Genomic DNA, 18531 nt, shown 5'->3' with positions numbered 1-18531 from the left:
ACGCGCAACCTCAGGGTGCCGGACGCGGCGACCGTGCAGCACGGGCGCAGCGCGGGCGCCCGGCTCCAGTGCCAGCGCGAGTCCTTTTCCGCGCAGGGAGCGCGACGGGTGCGCCCTGGGCGCACACCCAGGAGGTCTCCTCCCCGGCCCTGGGGACCGTCCGCAGGGCGCGAGGAGGAGCTTGCTGGAGACTTCGAGGCTGTCCTGAGCCAGCGAGTGGGAGCGCGGCTCCCGGCCTCGGCTGGGAAGGGGGAGTGGCGCTGGAGGGCTGGAGCTGGGAGCCCAGCTAGCGCCTGGCCTTCCCTTCCTGCCTGACCCCTGCGCGTGGGGGAGGTTCCAGCAGCTGCAGGAGCCCCCGGCCCCTTTTCCTAGCAGGCTGGTGATGGGTCTCCTGCCTCTGTCCCTGCTGGGGCACTTGGAGAGCGCCGGTGGCGCGTGAGCCGGGCACTGCCCCCCACCGCCCTCCGAGAGCCTGGGGCTGGCCCCGCCGCACAGCCTCGCCTGAGCCCCCTTCTTTCTGCGCCCTAAATCGCCGGCGGGGAGCCGGAAGAAGGTGGCCCTCGGGCACAGCGCCGCCGAGATGTCCGCGCAGAGTCTGCTGCACAGTGTCTTCTCCTGCTCCTCTCCCGCTGCGGGCGGCGCGGCCTCAGCCAAGGGCTTTTCCAGGAGGAAGCTGCGCCAGACCCGGAGCCTCGACCCGGCCCTGATCGGCGGCTGTGGGGGCGAGGCCGGCGCGGAGGGCGGCTCGCGGGGGGCCACCGGGGGCCGCCTCTGCACCTTGCTGTCCGCGGCCGAGGGTCTCGGCTCCCGCTCGGCGTCCTCTCGGGCCCCACCCCTCCGGACCAACCGACTCCCGCCCCCTAGACCCCTCTGCTCGTCCTTCTCGACACCCAGCACCCCGCAGGAGAAGTCACCCTCTGGCAGCTTCCACTTTGACTATGAGGTACCCCTGGGGCGCGGCGGCCTCAAGAAGAGCATGGCCTGGGACCTGCCTTCCGGCCTGCCTGGCCCAGGCAGTGGCCGCAGCGCTGTCCTCTGCTCCTCCGCGGGAGGCCCCAACGGCATCTTCGCTTCTCCCAGGCGGTGGCTCCAGCAGAGAAAGTGCCAGTCCCCACCCAACAGCCAAGGCCACCCCTACGTCGTGTGGAAGTCCGAGGTAGGGTCCAGTGCCTGCGTCCTTAAGGCCTAAGATTGGACACCTGGGCAGTTCTTTAATTCCATCACATTTACAGAGCCGGGGACCTATTGAGTTTCCATGGTGTGGCTTTTCCTTTTTGGCTGGTTGAATGGGATGTCCCTAGTGGCCACCCGCGTGTGTCTTGTTAGGACTTGGCTCTACTTTGGAGCAGTGGTGGGAGCTGGAGGAAAGGACGGTGTGTATTCTGTATTCCTATTTGCACTGCAGGCAATTTTAAAGGGTATCTTATCCCTTCACCCGAGGTGGATATTTTTTTGGAACTCAAGTGATCTATTTCTAAGCTGCTTGCAGGGATTAGATGAAATAAATGTTGAATATGTCTGCCATCTGGTTGTTCTACAGAGACTTCAGGACATTTTTCTGGAGAGTGTTGTTGTTTGTGTGTGTTGGTCTGTGTGTTTGGGTGGCAGAGAAGAGTAACTACTAGAATTCTCTAGTTTTGATCTTGTCTTCTCCCTAAAGGTCTAATTGAAGAAATCTGTGGTACTGACTACTAGTTGAATCTAGAAGAAAAAAAAACTCTGTGCTTAAGGCTGTGGAAGATCATGGAAATATGTCCAAATTCCACTAAGGTCAACTAGTAGTTAGTGAAAAATACGTGAATTGGGAATCATTAATAAATGGGGAACTCAGAGGGAGGTATTTGGTACCTTTAAAATGTTTGCTGTCTGGTTAAGAAGAATGGAGAAGAGAACTACTTGGAAGCTGGTTGACTGGTACTTGGAAAGCAGAATGCTTTTAGAGAATAAATAGTAGTTGTTTTAAAAATGAACAACTGTCTTTCAGTCCACAAACTCTATAGATTTGCCTTGGATCTGTTTCCATAAGGGAAGGGACATTCCATCAGTTGTAATTAAATATTTCAAAGTACAGTTAGAATTACAGAAATGAAATGAAATACCATATAATTGCTGGAGATTTAGACTAAATAAAGGAAACACAACCAAGAAAAACAGTTTGAAAATAGAATCCAAGATCATACCTCGCTCTCTTAACATGAAATAACTATATGAGATTTCAGCTTTTAATAGACTGCCTTAGAAAATCAGCAGTGCCTAGCAGAAATATTAGCATCACATGTTAATCAAAGTAACTGCCACTGTTGGGTAGAGAGTAGAGATTACCAAAACTAATAAACATTGCTGACTGTTCTATTTTCTTGAGGAAGATAGTCAGTAGAAAGAGAAGACAAGTCAGAAAGCAAGAGATTCTCTCCAAACCCGAGAACTCAACATTAGAAAGAGGATTAAAAATGTAACTGTTGAATTTCTCCTGGTCTCTCCACGGGGTTGGATTCCTGCTCTATATCAGAAGCACACATTACCAGGATAATCTGTAGGAGCTGAGAGAGAGAGAATGCAAAAGCAAGCCAATTTCTTGGGTTAGATGGCCACTGACATTCCCATTTCAACCTAGTTGCATCATTAAGAATGTCCTTGCTTGTCTTAGCTACTGTACATACTTATAATATAGTATACAGATGCTGTTCGGACCAAAAGGCAGTCTACTGTAGATGATCATGACTGGTTAGAAATTATCTTCCTACCTGTTGAACTCTCATAATCAATGGACAAATATCTGAGCTGCATCACTACTGGGTGGCTTCTCACTGTTCTGTGTAGTATGGGGGCAGTTTGCAAGCTCATCTACTGTGACTTCCAACTCTTTCCAATGGTTGAAACTAAGTACATAGCCATCTAGCAAAAGAACAAAATTTCTCAAAACGTTCACTTGTACGTGTGTACGTGTGTGTGTGTGTGTGATCCCTTTATTCTTGAGGCAGACATGGAGTGACTGGATGGAATGAAGTTCCAAGGCTGGTTTTGTTTAGTAGAGGCCCAAAGATCCTAACATAACCCCTGGGTCTGGAATTTAATGGCCTGGATTACCTTTCAAAGGTTTAATGCCCTGGAACTCTCTCAAAAACCAAGGCAATTCATCCTGTTGAGCACTGCGTGTCCTTCTCACTTGCAGGCAAGCTGGGTCCTTTGTCCTAAAAGAGAATCGTTGCTAATGATGTCGAAAACCCAGCAAATGAGCTTGCAAGGTTACTTATGAGCTCTGGAGGGGAGATTTGGTTCATACAGATTTGGTTCTCGTGCTTTTCCTGGTTGCTCTTGCTCAGGGCTTCTCAGCCTCTTTACTATTGACAGTTGTGGCAGAATGGTTTCTTGTGGTGGGCTGTGCTGTGCCTTGAAGGATGTTTGGCAGCATCCCAGGCTTCTACCCACTAGATGCCAATCACAACCCTGCCCACAGTGTGACAATGAAAATGTCTACAGATGCTGTGAAATGTTGCATAGGGGTCAGAATCACCCACTAAGAACCCCTGTACCAGTGCCTTCATATAGCACTCCATGCTGGCCATGTAGTGAATGGCCAGAGAATTGCTTTTGGTTGGCATAAAGTTTCCCTGGGGCCATCGTCCAATTTTAAAACCAAGAGGATCCCTCTTGAGTAATGTCTGCAGACTTCATGGACCTCTTATGGTTTGTTGAACTTTTCTCTTTCTTTTCTATTGAATCCATAGACAAACCTGAGAATTCACTTTCATTCCAGTTTAGCCAGTAATGGACCACAACCATTTCTGCTTAGTCCATTCAGCAGATTCTCCGGTTTTAAACTGAATTGTTCATATAATGGCTCCCTCTCCCAAGACTCTCATAAATGCCTGCTGCTCTATGACTTGTGCTCACTCAGAGCTCACAAATGGCCATTTTATGGCCTATAACCAGGAGGTGTTAGACAAAGTCAGCTGTGACTCTATTAATATTCCTTACTGTGTGTTTCAGGATTGCTTTAACAAAACTGACTCATGGACATGCTGGGTAGAATATCTATTGAATAGAAAAAGGGAGAAGACAAAGGCATAAATGGTACATGGCGACACAGTTGTTACATGCTACTCAACTTGTGTTCTCAGCAGCCGAGCTCTGTCCCTGATTCTGATCACAGGCAAGGGAGTAAGGTCTCATTCCAACCCTGGGGTCCTCCTTATTGTCCTGGATCTGAGCTGGGATTATGCCCATAGCTGACTTGGAGTTTGCCAGCTTCAGTAACCTATAATTAAAATGATTTCTCTCTATCCACGACTTCTTTTCTTCATTCATGCCACAAGTGCTTTTTGAGCACAAGCATTTCTCTAGGTACCAGGAATGCAGAGAAGCTAAAATATGGTGTCAGCACTTAAAGAGCTAACAGTCTAATGAGGAGGACAAATAAATCAACTAATAGTGCAGAAGGATCAGCACCATGAGGGAATGGGGGTGGTGATGACCCACTGTGTTTTGGGGAGTCTTAAAAGGCTTCACTGTGAAGAGAATACTTGATCATCAAGGATGACTGCCATTTGTAAGGAAAAAAAAGGGAAGTGATTCCTTGATGAAAGAGAAAGGAGTGGACATGCAGAGGCACAGCAGTGCTGGGGAAGCCAGAGTTTCCAGTGAAGAGGACTTAGAGGGGCTTAAGTGAGATAACTTGTTCAGAGGAGGACGTTAGGACATCGGCAGTTTAATGTATATAGCAGCCACATGGCTTTTTACGTAGTAACCTAATGAAACCAGAAGGCAGACACATATTTGGGGGATGATAACTAACCATGGGCATAGATAAAAATGGCAGGAGGGCCAATGCACATTGCTCACCATCTAAGGCACCTGTTGGCCTCAAACCTGCAAAGAGGTGAAAGGATGTAACATGTTACTGAAGTTAGACGTTTGGTGCACCTGGAGCATAGGCTGTGTCTTGCTGTGGTGGGTAGTGGTATTCAGCAGGTTGGGGAGCACCTGTTATGAAGAGCCCCACTGTGCATGGCTCAGGAGTTTGGACTCTGCATTTTGTAGAGCAGTGGTTCTCAACCTGGAGACAACTTCGTCCTCAGGGGACATTTAGCAATGTCTGAAGACAGTTTTGGTTGTCACAACTGGTTGTGGTGATGTATTAGTTTCCTATTGCTGCCATAATAAATACCCCTAACTTAGTGGCTTAGAGCAACACGACTTATTACCTTATAGTTCTGGAGGTTGGAAGTCTGAAATGAGTCTCATTGGGCTAAAGTCCAGGTGTTGGTAGAGCTGTGTTCCTTCTGAAGGCTTTGGGATCTGTTTCCTTGGCTTTTCCAGTGGCCCCCTTCCTCCATCTTCACAGTCAGCCGTGTTGCATCCCTTTGACCCTCTTCCATAGTCATTTCTCCCTTAGACTCTCTTGAGGACCCTTGTGATTACACTGGGCCCACTCAGGTAATCCAGGATACTCTCATTATTTTAAGGTCAGTTGATTAGCAACCTTTGATTCCATGGGCAAATTAATTCCCCTTTGTCATGTAACCTAACATATTCACAGGTTCCAGAGCTTAGGGCATGGATATTTTTAGTTACAACAGGGGGAGGTGCTACTGGCATCTCGTGGGGCAAGAGCCAGGGATGCTTCTAAACACTCGACACTGTATAGGACAGCCCTACAACAAAGAAATATTTGGCTGTCGATGTCAAGAGTGCCCAGGCTGAGAAGCCCTGCAGTAGAGAATGGGGGAAGTCAGTGATTTTTAAGCATGAGGGTGTACCTTAGTCAGATAGGTGTTTTAAAAGGGTCACGCTGGTGTCTGGGGCTGGGGGACATGGATTAGCAGAGTAGAACAAGTGGGGGGACAGATACTCAGAGGTGGTGGGCATGGGGACCCACCAAGCATCCTACAAGTAGTTTGCAAATGGACATAATCCTTCTGTATTTCTTACTTTTCCATTTTTGCAAATTGTTTTCTTGTGCCATTGAGCTGCTTCCAATAGCTTGGTCTCTGTAGACCAGTGGTTCTCAACCAGGGACATGTTTGCACCCTGGGCACATCTGGCAATGCCTGGCAGCACTTGGGATTGCCGCAGCTGGGGCAGGGGTTTGTTACTGGCACCTGGCGGGTAGAGGCCACTGCTGCTTATCGTGCTACAATGCCCAGGACTGTGACCCCACAGCAAAGAATGATCCAGCTCAAAGAGCTGAGAATCTCTATATAATGTGCTGCTTTATACAAGAAACTGCATTCTAGGTTTTACTTTCCAGTATCACTTTCTCTCAAGCTTATGGCTTCACTCTTCATCATTTTCTTCTTTTTTCCTGGTATACATCGAGCAAGGCTGTGAACTGGGGGAAAAAAATGCCTCTCCAAAAGGCATTGAGGATAGGAAAAGATGTACTACCATTCTTCTGCGGGCTTGGTGTTACGAGGCTGGAGGTGTCTCCAGCTCTCCCCTCCTTTCTTCCTCCTGTCTTCTGCAGTAAGTTATCAGATCTGTTGTGTTTGCTTCTCATTTGCTCCACTCTAGAAAGGATTGAAGAGGAATGTGTCCAAGTTCTTGCATCTCTTTCCAGCTGTTCCTTCTCATTGCGGCTGCCTGGTTTGGGTCCACGTTGACTGTAGCCGCTGTTTGGCCACCCTGCCTTCAGTTTCTTTCCCTTCCCATCTGGCTTATGGGCCCTCTACTGCAAAGACACATTGTAATCATGTTAATTTCCTAAGCAAAACCTTTCTGGGACTCAAGTGTGTACACAAAGAAATCCAAACTGTTTAGCCAGTCATTGCAAAACCTTTCACAATCAAATCTTAACCTACCTCCTCCCCTTCCCCAGGAACTCGGGTCCAGCAATGCCAAAGCAGCCATAGGAAACTGACACAAGGGCAAAGAAGGTCTGGGATGTCTCAGCTGAAACCAGTGGGTGCGGAGGCTTTTGCCAAACAAAAAGAAGGGAGGTACCTCTCTAGCTCGAACTAACTAGTTACGAGGGAACGCAGGATGCTTCAAGAGCTTAAGAGACATTTGGCTGGAATGGAACTAGGAAGCAACAAAGGTGGGACTTGGATTAAGGTATTACTTTAGTAAAAAATATTTATTCTGTACCTACTGTGTGTGCCAGGAGCCTTGGTATTTCCACCATGGCAGTTGAAGACGGCTTACGTGATCACAAGTGAATGAGTAGACCCAATTGAGTTGGACAACAGCAGAGGGCAACTGGAAATTTATTTTTCAAGCTGTTAAGTATACTTTACATGATAGGCACTGGAGCAACAGCAGGCTGTCACCCCAGGCATTTTGGCCTAGTGACTTGGAACACAGGAATTTGCCAGACTTGCATTGTGGATTTGTTGTAACCCAAAACATTCCAAAAGGCCAAGGGGTAACCTTCATTCCCACACACTAGTCACAGTAACTTCATTGCATCAAACAGTTTTTGTTTGTAGAATGCATTGAACTTTAGAAACTGGATAGCTCCCAGTCTAGCCCTTGGTTTTCTAGCTGGTAAATGGCAGTGTGCTTTCTCGCGTCCAACCTGGTCTTCTCGTGTCCTCATAGGGCCACCAGCATGTGGGATCAGTCTGACTGTTTTTCATGGCTCCTCTCATCGACATCTTTCCTGCGTAACAAGGCAGTATAACTAAATTGAGACAATACCATCTAGACTGAGATGCTTTTTTTTTTTGCTACAAATCTCACTGTAACTCCCCTTAACATTTCTAGACTGACTTGATTCTATGAACAAAACAGGATGTTAGGAGGAAAAGTCCTTAAAATTCTTCTATCTAGTCCAGACATCCATGCAATACTTAAATCCTACCTATGACATCCCCAGTGTATGCTCAGCTCCCCTGCAAATAGAGACCTTCCCAGTTCTGCCTTTAAATTATAAATGAACATGGAAATTCTTCCTGAAATTCTGTTAAAACCCAGACCCCCTGGTACTTTTATCATGCTACAAACAAATTCTGCCTCTCCTTTTCATACAGATAATCACCAGTATTGTGTTATTGTTGGTAAAGAAATATAGGTTGGCTTAACTTTCTTCCTGAGTGTCAGCACAAAATTTGGTCATGCAGATAAGAATTGTGAATATATCAAGCTAGAATTGAAGAATAGTTTACAGTTAAACTGTTGACTCAAAGCTTTCTTGCAGGCTACTTATAGAAACCCAGGATTAGAACTCACTGTCTCCAGGTTCTTGGTGCCAGCCCAGTGACAGGTTTCTTCCTTTGATGATTTATAAGAGAGCCTCAAAGACAGGTGCAGTTTTCATATTACATCCCAGAGAATTGCTCTGGGTCTCTCAGCAAGCCCCCAAAGAAGCATGTTGAGTCTGCATTCTAATGTGAATATATTGTCAGTAAATGGTGGCGTCAGAATGTGTTTGTTAAAATGCCAAGAAAATAAATGTGAAAGGTGATAGGGAGGTGGTAAGCAGACTTGAAGGTCAAGAAGTGTGATTTGAGTCCCAGACTAACTTCAGAAGCTCTGAGTCATGAACTCAGCAAGTATATTGTGCTTCTGTATATTGTACTTCAAGTATATTGCTGCCATGGCAATATTTTAATCTTGTAATTTATGATTAAATTGGAAATCTATTACTTTTTCTCATATCGCTGAAAGTGCACTTTTAAAAGTTGGCAAAGTGTTAAGGCAATGGTAAAATATTTAGCTTCTTGTTTAGGATTCTTTTAGTAGAAATAGGGTATTCAGAAGTACAAGTTTAAAAAAGTGAAATAGTTCATTTTTCTTTGCAATATTATTCTGAGTTTTGGTTCTTCCTTGGGGGAGCTGGATGCAGAGGAGCAAATGGACGGTGATTGTCTGGTTTGCTTTCCTTATCTAGAAACATCAGTTTTATAGGAAATGTTCAAAATCCTGCTATGTGTTTACCCTCCACACAAGGTATCATTTCTAATTTATATAAAGATAGCGTAGATGTAGCTTATGTAAATGTTCACTCAACTCTAAAACTGTTCTAAAAAAAGTTATATTTTAAGAAGTTCATTGAATAAGAAAGTTGCATGGTCAAGATGAAAATTAACTAGTATACCAACAAAAATTCCCTCTCAATCACTAATTACTTCTATGCAATATTTTTACAGTGTGAAAAAGTTATTGTTTTTCTTTTATTTGGAAAGATGTAGAATTTTAGATCATGATCTGTTAGTGTATTACTGTCTATATACCTACACACACATATTTAAATTTCATACTAACATCTTGCTTTAGGAATAAAAGTCAATAGTTGTTTATTGCCATGTGCAATTGAAGCAATATGGAGCAATTATTTTTATGAAAAACAAGCTTTTAAAACCCCCTGGAAAAACATGTAGGGGAGGCAAAATTCCCATGTCTTAGTTTGAGTTCCTCCAAAGGCAGTGCCTGGGTTGGTGCTGTCTGTTAATAGGTGATCCCAGGAAGCGGGAGTGAGGGACGGAGAATGAAATGCCATTGTAAGATTGTATCATGGAAGTCACAGCTGTGGACAAAAGGATGCCTGAGGGTCCACCAGGACCACTGTGTAACACAGTGAATGTCTCTCAGAAGGATCTACTGTGTGTCAGTTGTCTGCTGTGCTGTGTCACAAACCATCCCCAAACCTAGTGGCACGATTCTGTGGGTCAGGAATTAGGTCAGGGCTCGGCTGGGCAGTTCTGCTCTGCATGGTATCAGCTGGGCTCACTCACTCGGCTGCTTTCAGCTGGTGTCTGGGATCCCTGGGAAGTTCAAGGTGTCTTCATTTATGCGCCCGGTGCCTTGGTGTTCCTCCATGGGGCCCCTCTCTCTCCAAGTGACAAGCTTGGGCTCCCTCACTGCACGGTGATCCCATGGTATTTCATCAGAGTGAGTCACAGGGCCAGCCGAGATTCAAGGGCAAGGGCAGCTTTGTTGCTTCTCCCTACCTTTTGCTGGGAGAAGCAACAAAGAATATGTGGCCTTCTTTAATCTGTCACAAGCTAAACAATGGGTATCTGGAAAATGTTTCCATTGGTTTCCATCCTCCATTGGTTGACATTCCTTCCAGGGTTTTTTTTTTTTTACTACCTTATAACTTCTTGCGCATGACTGAGTGTTCATTAGGGATGGATCACTGGTGGCACAAGGTCAATGTGAGCTTAGCCCAGAACTTTGCAGCATGGTTCAAAGTTTGCAGCTGAAGTCAAAGTTTTAGTACAGGCTCATGGGGAGCAGTATTTAGAATCAGTCGCCCACAATCTCAGCTAACCAAAAGCATAACTGAAGGACAATATGACTGTAGGCATTGGACGTGTCAAATCCCAGGGCCAATTGTGAGGGATGACTTTCGGTTTCTTCACCTATAAGGGGAATATTACTGTAATTAATTTATAGGGGGTTGTGAAACCCACTGGGTGAGCACCCTTAGTGCCCAGGATTGTGAGGAGCCGCGCTGAGGTGTCTATTGTTTATTTCTTGATCCACTTCATTCTGAAATGTTGTCCTAGGCAGAGGCACATATAATTTATAGCGCTTTCGAGGGAAAGAAAGGTAAAAATACTATGGTAAATGTCAGTAACAATTGTAAGGTGCAATTTTAGGACTTTTAAACTGTGAGAAAAATATGTAGTAGTTAAGGAACTATGATACAGTGTAGTTTTTCCTTTACATTTTAGCTTTTAAGAGTCATGTGCTGTATTTTAAATTGTATCAGAAAGAGTACAGTGTGGTTCCTGTCAAATGCATATGCTCAGGAGGAAGTGGAAAAATAAGTCCCACCCCTGCACTTTAAAAATTATATTCAGAGTTGGGACAAAGAAGTGAATTGAGACTATCTATCTTGCCCTGTAGTAGTCGTTCGTTAGATGAGAGTTATTATATTGGCTCAGTGCTGCTCGTAGGGAATTTGCAGATATTCTTCAACTGGTAATAACCATGCTCAGATAACCCCCACTGGCCGTAAGAGTATCATTGTGCAAAACTACTAGTTCTTAGAACTTTTCAGTCTACTGCATAGAGAGGCTTCCAAATGACTGGATGTTGATAAAACATAGAACAACACAAACATGTATCTTTGTGTAGAACTGGCATTCTAAATCTTAGAGGTGTGAGGTGGCAAATGAAGAAATTTAATTTTTACTATTGTTTGTTGATAATGAGAATCTATCAGCAACTGAAGTGTTAGCCATCATTCTTACCAATTAATGAAATCATTCATCGAACATTTCAGCATATCTTAAGTGTCAAACTCTAGGTTTTGCAAGATAACAATTGTAGTAACTAATATTTATTGACTGCTTGCCTTGCATTAGTTATCCTACTAAATGCTTTAAAGGCAACGGATGATTAAATCCTCACAGTAATCCAGGGAAGGCCACAGCCAGTAAATGGCAGTGGTAGGATTTAAATCCAGCTTGGAGAATTCCACCCAGGAAAGTAAGTGCACATGGTCCTTGTTTGGAAGGTTCTTAGTCTAGAGAGACATGTAACGATAGCTAACAATTACTGAGCTCTTACCTGAGTCAAATAGTCTTAGAAGTACTTTATTTGCATGAATTCATTTAGTTCTTACATAAACTTCATGAGTTGTTATTATTAGCCCCATTTTATAGACAAGGAAACAGATAGGAGAATTAGGTAATTTGCTCAAGTTTACTCAGCTGGTAAGGAATTGGGCCAAGATTTGGATCCAGATAGCCTGGTTTTAGGTCTGTTGCTTGTAACCATTGCTCCGTAATAGCTCAGATTCAGTACCTTACCATGTGAGCTAAAACTTGGGTTTGTAGTATGGGTTCAAGGAAGGAATAAGAGGGAAAGTCCAACTCTGCCTGGGAACACCAGGGGAGGTGACACTTGAGATGGGTCTTAAAAGAAGGAGTATGTCTTGGGAACAAGGATGGTGAGGAAGGCAAGTAGAAGAAACAGAATCAGCAAAGGCATGGGAAAACTAGTAGGGCAGAGTCCAGAAACGGAACGTTGTCTAATATGATTGCAAGGTGGGTCATGAATTCTGGAATCGATTTGCATATGAGTTAATCTCCTATCCAGCCACCCATTAAAATCCAAAGAACAGGACAAATGATAAATACACAGTAACTTTTTAACTTTTTATTTTGAAATAATTATACATTTTAAAAAGTATAGATAATATGGAGGGTTCCCATATAGGCGTCACCCAGCTTCCCTTAATGTTAGTGTCTTATATAACCATGGAACATTTATGAAAACTAAGGAGTAAACTTTGGTAACAGTTTTGTTACCAAAGTAATCTTGTTGACACCTTTAACTGCAGTACTTTTACCTGAAATACAAATCTTACCTGGAATCACCAGTTCTTCCACACTTGACCTTTCCACTTTGTAGACTGTTCCTCCGTTCTGGTTTGTCTGATGTTTTCTCATGACTGGAATGGGGTGATGGGAAGAATACTTCACCCTCATTTGAATACCAGGTGCCACTGTTTCTGTACATTAGTAACATATAATGTATCTACCAATGGTGATACTTTTCAGCCACATCTTCCTGTCCTGTCTGTGTGGTAGCATGGTCATATGCTTGCTGGGCAGGTACAATATTGAGGGTATAGACTGGTTAAGGGACTGAAGAAAGCCACCTTGTAGCAGTGACTTCACTAGCAACCAACTGACTTGATTGGCCCTTCCGTCTTAATCTCTCTCTGTCGTTTGGGTTTGTCCACCCTTCTATTTCACGCGAGAAGTGCTCTCATAGGGTACTGCGTTGTCTGCTCTTATTGCCACCCTGAGCTACCAGCAAGGCTTGCTTTGGGTGCTGCATTTGTTGGTTGTGTGAGACAGGGAGAAATCCAGGATCAACATGCTCTTTGTCATTCCCCTATCAGAGGGGCAAGGAATCGCAGGGCTTTGAGTAAATATTCATTTACATCAGCGGCATTCCTCTGTGCTCATTCCATGCTTACTTCTCTCTTGTTAACAGTGCTAAAATAAACACATAATTCTACCAAAATATTAGCAGTGTGTGCTGTTTTCTTTCACTTGCCAAGATTGTTTTATAATAAATACCATTGGAGAAAATACCATTGGCTAGCATCCTCAGCAGTTACGTTAGTATCTCTAGGGAACAAAGTACGGATTTGGGAGGTGCTTGCAAAGAGAAGCAAATATGCCTGGTTTATTATACTGCATTCCTTGAATGTACTGATCTTGTTACCTTTGAGCTTGATTTTAACTTAAAATATTTCTCTTGGTACAAAAGTTGATGTCATCATTTCCTATGATATTCACTTAACAGGTTTCAGAAGGTGAATCTAACATAAGATTTCTTTCAAAACGGAGTGTTATTAAAACGGATGTTCATAATGTGCTTTTATGTTAGAAATTTGTAGATTAAATCAGATATTCATGTTTGTCAAAAATAGTCGTAGTCAAATGGAAGAAATGAGTTTTCTCAATTTTGTTTGCTTGGGTAATATCATGTCTTAGTTTCAACTATCTCTTCTTTCCTTTAGAGGTGCTAATTGTTATTTCCCTTCCCATATTTCCCCCAGTGGGACTAGATAGTTCTTGTAGGTTCCATCATCAAATTCTACATGTACAAAATAATTAGTGATCCTTTCTCCCAGAAAAGGAAAAGTAAATAAGTGAATTAACAAACCAAGCTCTTTCTGTAAACTTTTCTGTTTTCTTCCATTTTTACAGCCATGGAACCTTGAAGATATTTTTAATTGTCCTTTGTCTTTTGTATTTTGTATTCATATGGCCCCCATATGGGGGAAGACTTATCCCTCTGTCCATCCTGGCATTGACCCTCATCTTTCATGCTGGGCCTTCTAACTGTTCTCCCAGATGATGGATTTTCCTCACTTTAATCCATGCATTCCTCTTTCTTAAGCACTAATATCGTCATTTAATTTCCTGTTATGCAGTCCCTGTTACCATCAAGACAAAATATAGTCTGTCATACAGATTCTACCTATAATCACCACCTGTTATCAACAGTTTGATCCTTTTTATTGATGAGTAGTAAATTCCATGGTAAGGATGTGTCATTGTTTATCTGTTGACTTGTGAAATGACACTTGGGTGGTTTCCTGTTTTGGGGTGGTTTTCAGAGTTTGGTGATTATAACTAGAGCTGTTATAAACATCTGTGTAGAGGTTTCTGCATGAACATGAGTTTTCATTTCTCCAGGATACATTCCAGGAGCAGGACTGCTGGATCACATGGTGAGTGTATGTTTAACTTTATGAGAAACTGTCAAACCATCTTGCAGAGTGGCTGTACCGTTCTGGATTTCCGTCCTCAGTGTGTGACGTTCCAGCTGTTCTGCGTCCTCGTCAGCACTTGGTGTCATTAGTGGCTTCTATTTTCTCCCTTCTAATGGGGGTGTCATAGTTTGGATTTACATTTCCCTAATAGCTAATGACGTTAAACATCTTTTCATGTACTGATTGGCTCTCATTAGATCCTCTTTGGTGAACTGTCCGTTCAAATTCTTTGCCCATTTTTTAAGCAGGTAGACTTAATATTTGTAAGAGCAAATACTTCATAGGTTTCTGTAGGTAAGAACATAATGAAGGCATCCATTTTCTAGCAATAGTGGAGGCCGAGGCTTCTAGCTTTTGGAGACAGCAGTGTCAGAAAGGTTGAGTTTCTAGTGAAAGTGGCATCTGTGTGGTGGCAGCAAAGTTGAGGTCTTAGAGGCAACATAAATTATAGCATCTGAAGCTTGAGGAGGGCCAGCTGCATTTTAATCACCTACGATGTGGTTTTGGAAATTGTTATGGGAAACTCGGTTCTGAGCCTCTCCATGGTCCTATTAGCCACCCAGCATCCTCTCAACTCCCTTTCTGATTACCTGGAGTCAGCTTCTCGGAACTTAGATAAGAATTATACATGGCATCAGTTATCTATGGTCACAATGAAACTGTGTAACAAACAACTATGCAACTCGGCTTGATTACAGCAGCAAATAATAATTTTTGCACATGGCTCTATAGGTTGGTGGAGTAGTTTTGTTGGCATGGGAAGAACTTGGCTCGTCTCTGCTGGCCTTGCTCAGGCACGTGTGGTCATGCAGCATGTGGGCAAAGAATAATTCATCTCCGTTCCATGTGGTCTCATTCTCCTTCAGGTTAGCTTAGGCTTGCACTCAAGACTACATTCAAAGGATGGGGGCATAGACTGCACCTGTTAATGAAAATTTCTGCCACATTGCAAGGGCCCAATTCAGTAATCAATCTATTTTAAATATAAGTGACTTGGAATTTTGAAGTGTGTGTGTATAAAAAGAGAATCCAGAGGAAATACATCAAAATATTAAATTGTAATATCTCTGGATGAATTTAAATCTTCTTTTTGCTTTTTTGTATCTTCAGTTCTTCTGAATTAAACAGGTCGTACTTGTGTTAGTTAGGCAATAGCTGTGAAAAAGTGTTTTGGGAGCATAGAAGAGGGAGTAGTGACTTCAGTGAAGAAGGTGCTAACGTTTCTTACCAGATAGCAAGAATTGTAAATGGTAGCCTTCTGGGGGGTGAATTTGTTCAGACCTTTTTTTGATATAAAATGTAAAATACGCTGTCTTTAGATGGGAACCTCTGCTTTTTATCCAAAGCTTCAGAGATTTTATATTTATTTTTTTACAAGCTGTCTGCCAAGAAGATAGAATGTAGAAGAGGAGACATTCTAGTGTTAGCCGTTCAATTTCGGAGACCCGCAGCATGTAGGAGAAGGACCTCTGTGCTGTGGGCTCTTCTGCTTGACTGCTGTTGGGTGGCGTCTGGACGGTGGATCCATGGATGGGGCAGCGGCTAAGAAAACTGCTTTTCTTCCCCAGTGCTTTCTGCAAAATCTCAGATGTGCTCTTCATAAAAATAGAAGTAGGGAAGTGCTCCAGGAGAACCCAGTTATCCAGAGATTTCAGTTATAGCTAATATTCTCTTTAAATTTTATAAAAAAGCTCTTTTGAGATTTAATAGACACACAATACAATTCACCCATTTAGAGTGCAGAATTTAGTGGATTCTAGTGTAGACACAGAATTGTGCAACGTTTAGAACGTTTTCATCACTCCAAGAAGAAACTCAACTCCTGGCAACTGCTAATCTGCTTTTTCTTTCTGGACACTTCATGTAAATGCAGTAATATAATCTGTAGCATTGTCTCCGGCTGCTTTCATTTGGCATACTGTTCTCAAGGTTCATCCACATTGTAGCATGTACTGGGACTTCATTTCTTTCTGTTGCTGAGTGATATTCCATTGTATGAAGAAGCCACACCTTGTTTGCCATTCATCAGGTGATGGACGTTTTGGTTGTTTCCACTTCTTGGCTCTTATGAATAGGGCTGCAATGAACTCTCCAGTACAAGTCTTTGTGTGGACATAGGTTTTCACATGTATATACCTAGGAGTGGAATTTCTGGGTATACTAAGGTTTAAAAAAATACATCACTTGTTTGTCAAGTATGATAGCTGATTTTGCTGGGAATATAATTTTTTGGCTCAATCAAGGTGTGACTATAAGGCATATTATGAGTAAACATCTGAGGAGCATTTCCAAGAACACCAAAGTTGAAATAGGGGCTCAGCTTCTTTGGGTGGGTATTATACAGTGATTGTGTGAATTCTGCTACTTGGTTCCAAGATGTTACTACATATATAAAAACTGAAAACTTATATTTAATATTGGAAAATATGGTATATTGCATATGCTTGGTATTACCATGCATACACGGTGAATTGGAAAAAAGAAATGGCTCCTTGCCCATGGACTGAAAATGTGGAAGAGAGAGGGTGAAGTTGTAGAGTATTCATTGGTCTGTCAAGCAATGTAGACAGTCTGGATGTTTGCTATTTTTTTCAAATGGTATTTTTTTCTATAGGAAGACAAGCATAATGAGAAAAAAGAGATGGGAAAGCAAGGATGTTGTCAAGCTTTTGCCAGAATGATATGATTGATAATTACCTGCAGCTGAGCAGAAACCACGTGCACATGCTTAGAATTTGCTTAAGCAGTTTCTAGGCTTTCCTCCCTGCAGGCTGTTAAAATTCTTCAGCCTAAGAGCATTTGAACAAGGAGAATATTGCCTTTTTCTGACTATGGAGTCTATTCAAGCATGTGGAATGCATGTTTTGCTGAAATGCTCCAAAGACAGGTTGTGGAAATATTTATAATGAGCATATCAGTTTATTTACATAATTTAGATGCATGCTTTTTAAATTTGTATTTTTTTCTGAAGTTTTTTGATGTCTGTATGACTGAATTTATTGCATCATCTGTTACTTTACCAAGATATCACATATGGTAGGACCTTCTTTAGGCTGAAAGCAGCCATTCACGATATTACAACTAAAAGGTTCTCCTCTTTCTTAAATGTCGAGGCTTTGAGTTACTTTCCTTAATTGCTGGTATACCAAGTCCCAGGCTGTGAGCTGCTGTTGTTGAAGAATGAGGTAAATGGCTTTGGAAGAAGCTTTCTCCCATCTGGGCAATCTTCTTGGAACCACAAATGTCCCCTTCCTCCACGCGAGGGGATAGATTTCCCTCTCCCCTCTGCTTGTGGGTAGGGTCTCAGTAAGTCCCTCCATGGCTCATCCAGGGGCTGCTGATCTCAAGGATGCAGTGACTGGCAAAGCCAGAGGCCACGTTTGGCCTTTGCTCACCTCGAGGCGGAACGTGACTCTTATGCTGTGAATCTTTGTGAAATCCGCAAATGAGGTGACGACTTGTCCCAAGGACAAGTCTTCTCTGTATACCTTTTCCCACTTACCAGCCAGGAAAAGAATTGATCCATCAGTTTATGTACCAGCAAATATTCCTCAAATATCCACACCCCTGTCACAATCCAGAATCTTGTGATGTAAAACTGCCTTAGCCTTCATACAGCTTACCATTCTAGTTGGACAGTACACAGGAAAAATTAGACAGTGACACAGACGTACTAAATTGGGATAAAACTGTCACGATAGCTGGTAATTCCATCTAAATTAAGAGAAAGGAGAATTTGGGAGGATTGGGAGTGATCAGTGAAGACACCTTAGAAGAGTCAGTCTTGAGCTGACTCTGTAGGTAGATAGAATGTCAACGTATGAAGTGGGGACTCTTCCAGATACTTGCAGTTGGGGAAGAAATATAAACAATAGCGCCGAGAGAGGAACACCCTGACCAACAAACAGCTCCAAGGAAGAAGCAGTCATGATATGTGTGAGATGACAACTGAGTCCCAGTTATGCGATAAAGCAGCAAAACCGGAAAGCTGGCTTTTAAGCATCTAAGCAAACCTCTTCCTTTTCTTGATGTCCTTGTTTAGCCCAGCCCATACTTAGCAGTAGAAGGTCCGTTACGACCAGGGCAGCGCTGTTATTCACTAGGTTCATATCTATGTATGCAATTTTAAAAACACCATGACTTTTGGAAGCAAAAGCAGAGTTAGGATGAACACCCAATTCCAGGGTAGGAGAACTTCCCTCTTCAATTCAGTGAAACAATTAGTACTTTAGGGTTTTCGTTATGCTTAGATGGGAAACAAAATACAGACACAAGTCCAGAAGATAATGCAAATGCCAAGTTTATGTTCCCTTGAGCAGTGGATGTGGGATCAACAGCTCTTG

The 18531-nt window shown here is 43.1% G+C and overlaps 1 protein-coding gene across 2 annotated transcripts in view; it reads left to right on the top strand.

Annotated features, from left to right (window-relative positions):
* The first annotated feature begins 436 nt into the window (after positions 1 to 436).
* The window catches only part of ARHGAP6 (Rho GTPase activating protein 6), a 430489-nt gene continuing 412394 nt past the window's right edge, over positions 437 to 18531 (top strand). For both annotated transcript variants that reach the window (XM_036912993.2, XM_036912992.2), the window contains exon 1: positions 437 to 1156. In XM_036912993.2, coding sequence (XP_036768888.2) covers positions 581 to 1156 — 576 coding nt within the window. In that variant the 5' untranslated portion in view covers positions 437 to 580. The remainder of the gene's footprint in view (positions 1157 to 18531) is intronic.

The sequence above is a fragment of the Manis pentadactyla genome, chromosome X (genome assembly GCF_030020395.1).
Source record: "Manis pentadactyla isolate mManPen7 chromosome X, mManPen7.hap1, whole genome shotgun sequence".
NCBI lineage: Eukaryota > Metazoa > Chordata > Mammalia > Pholidota > Manidae > Manis > Manis pentadactyla.
Note: the sequence above shows the minus strand (reverse complement) of the source record. Positions and strands in the feature narration are given on the sequence as shown.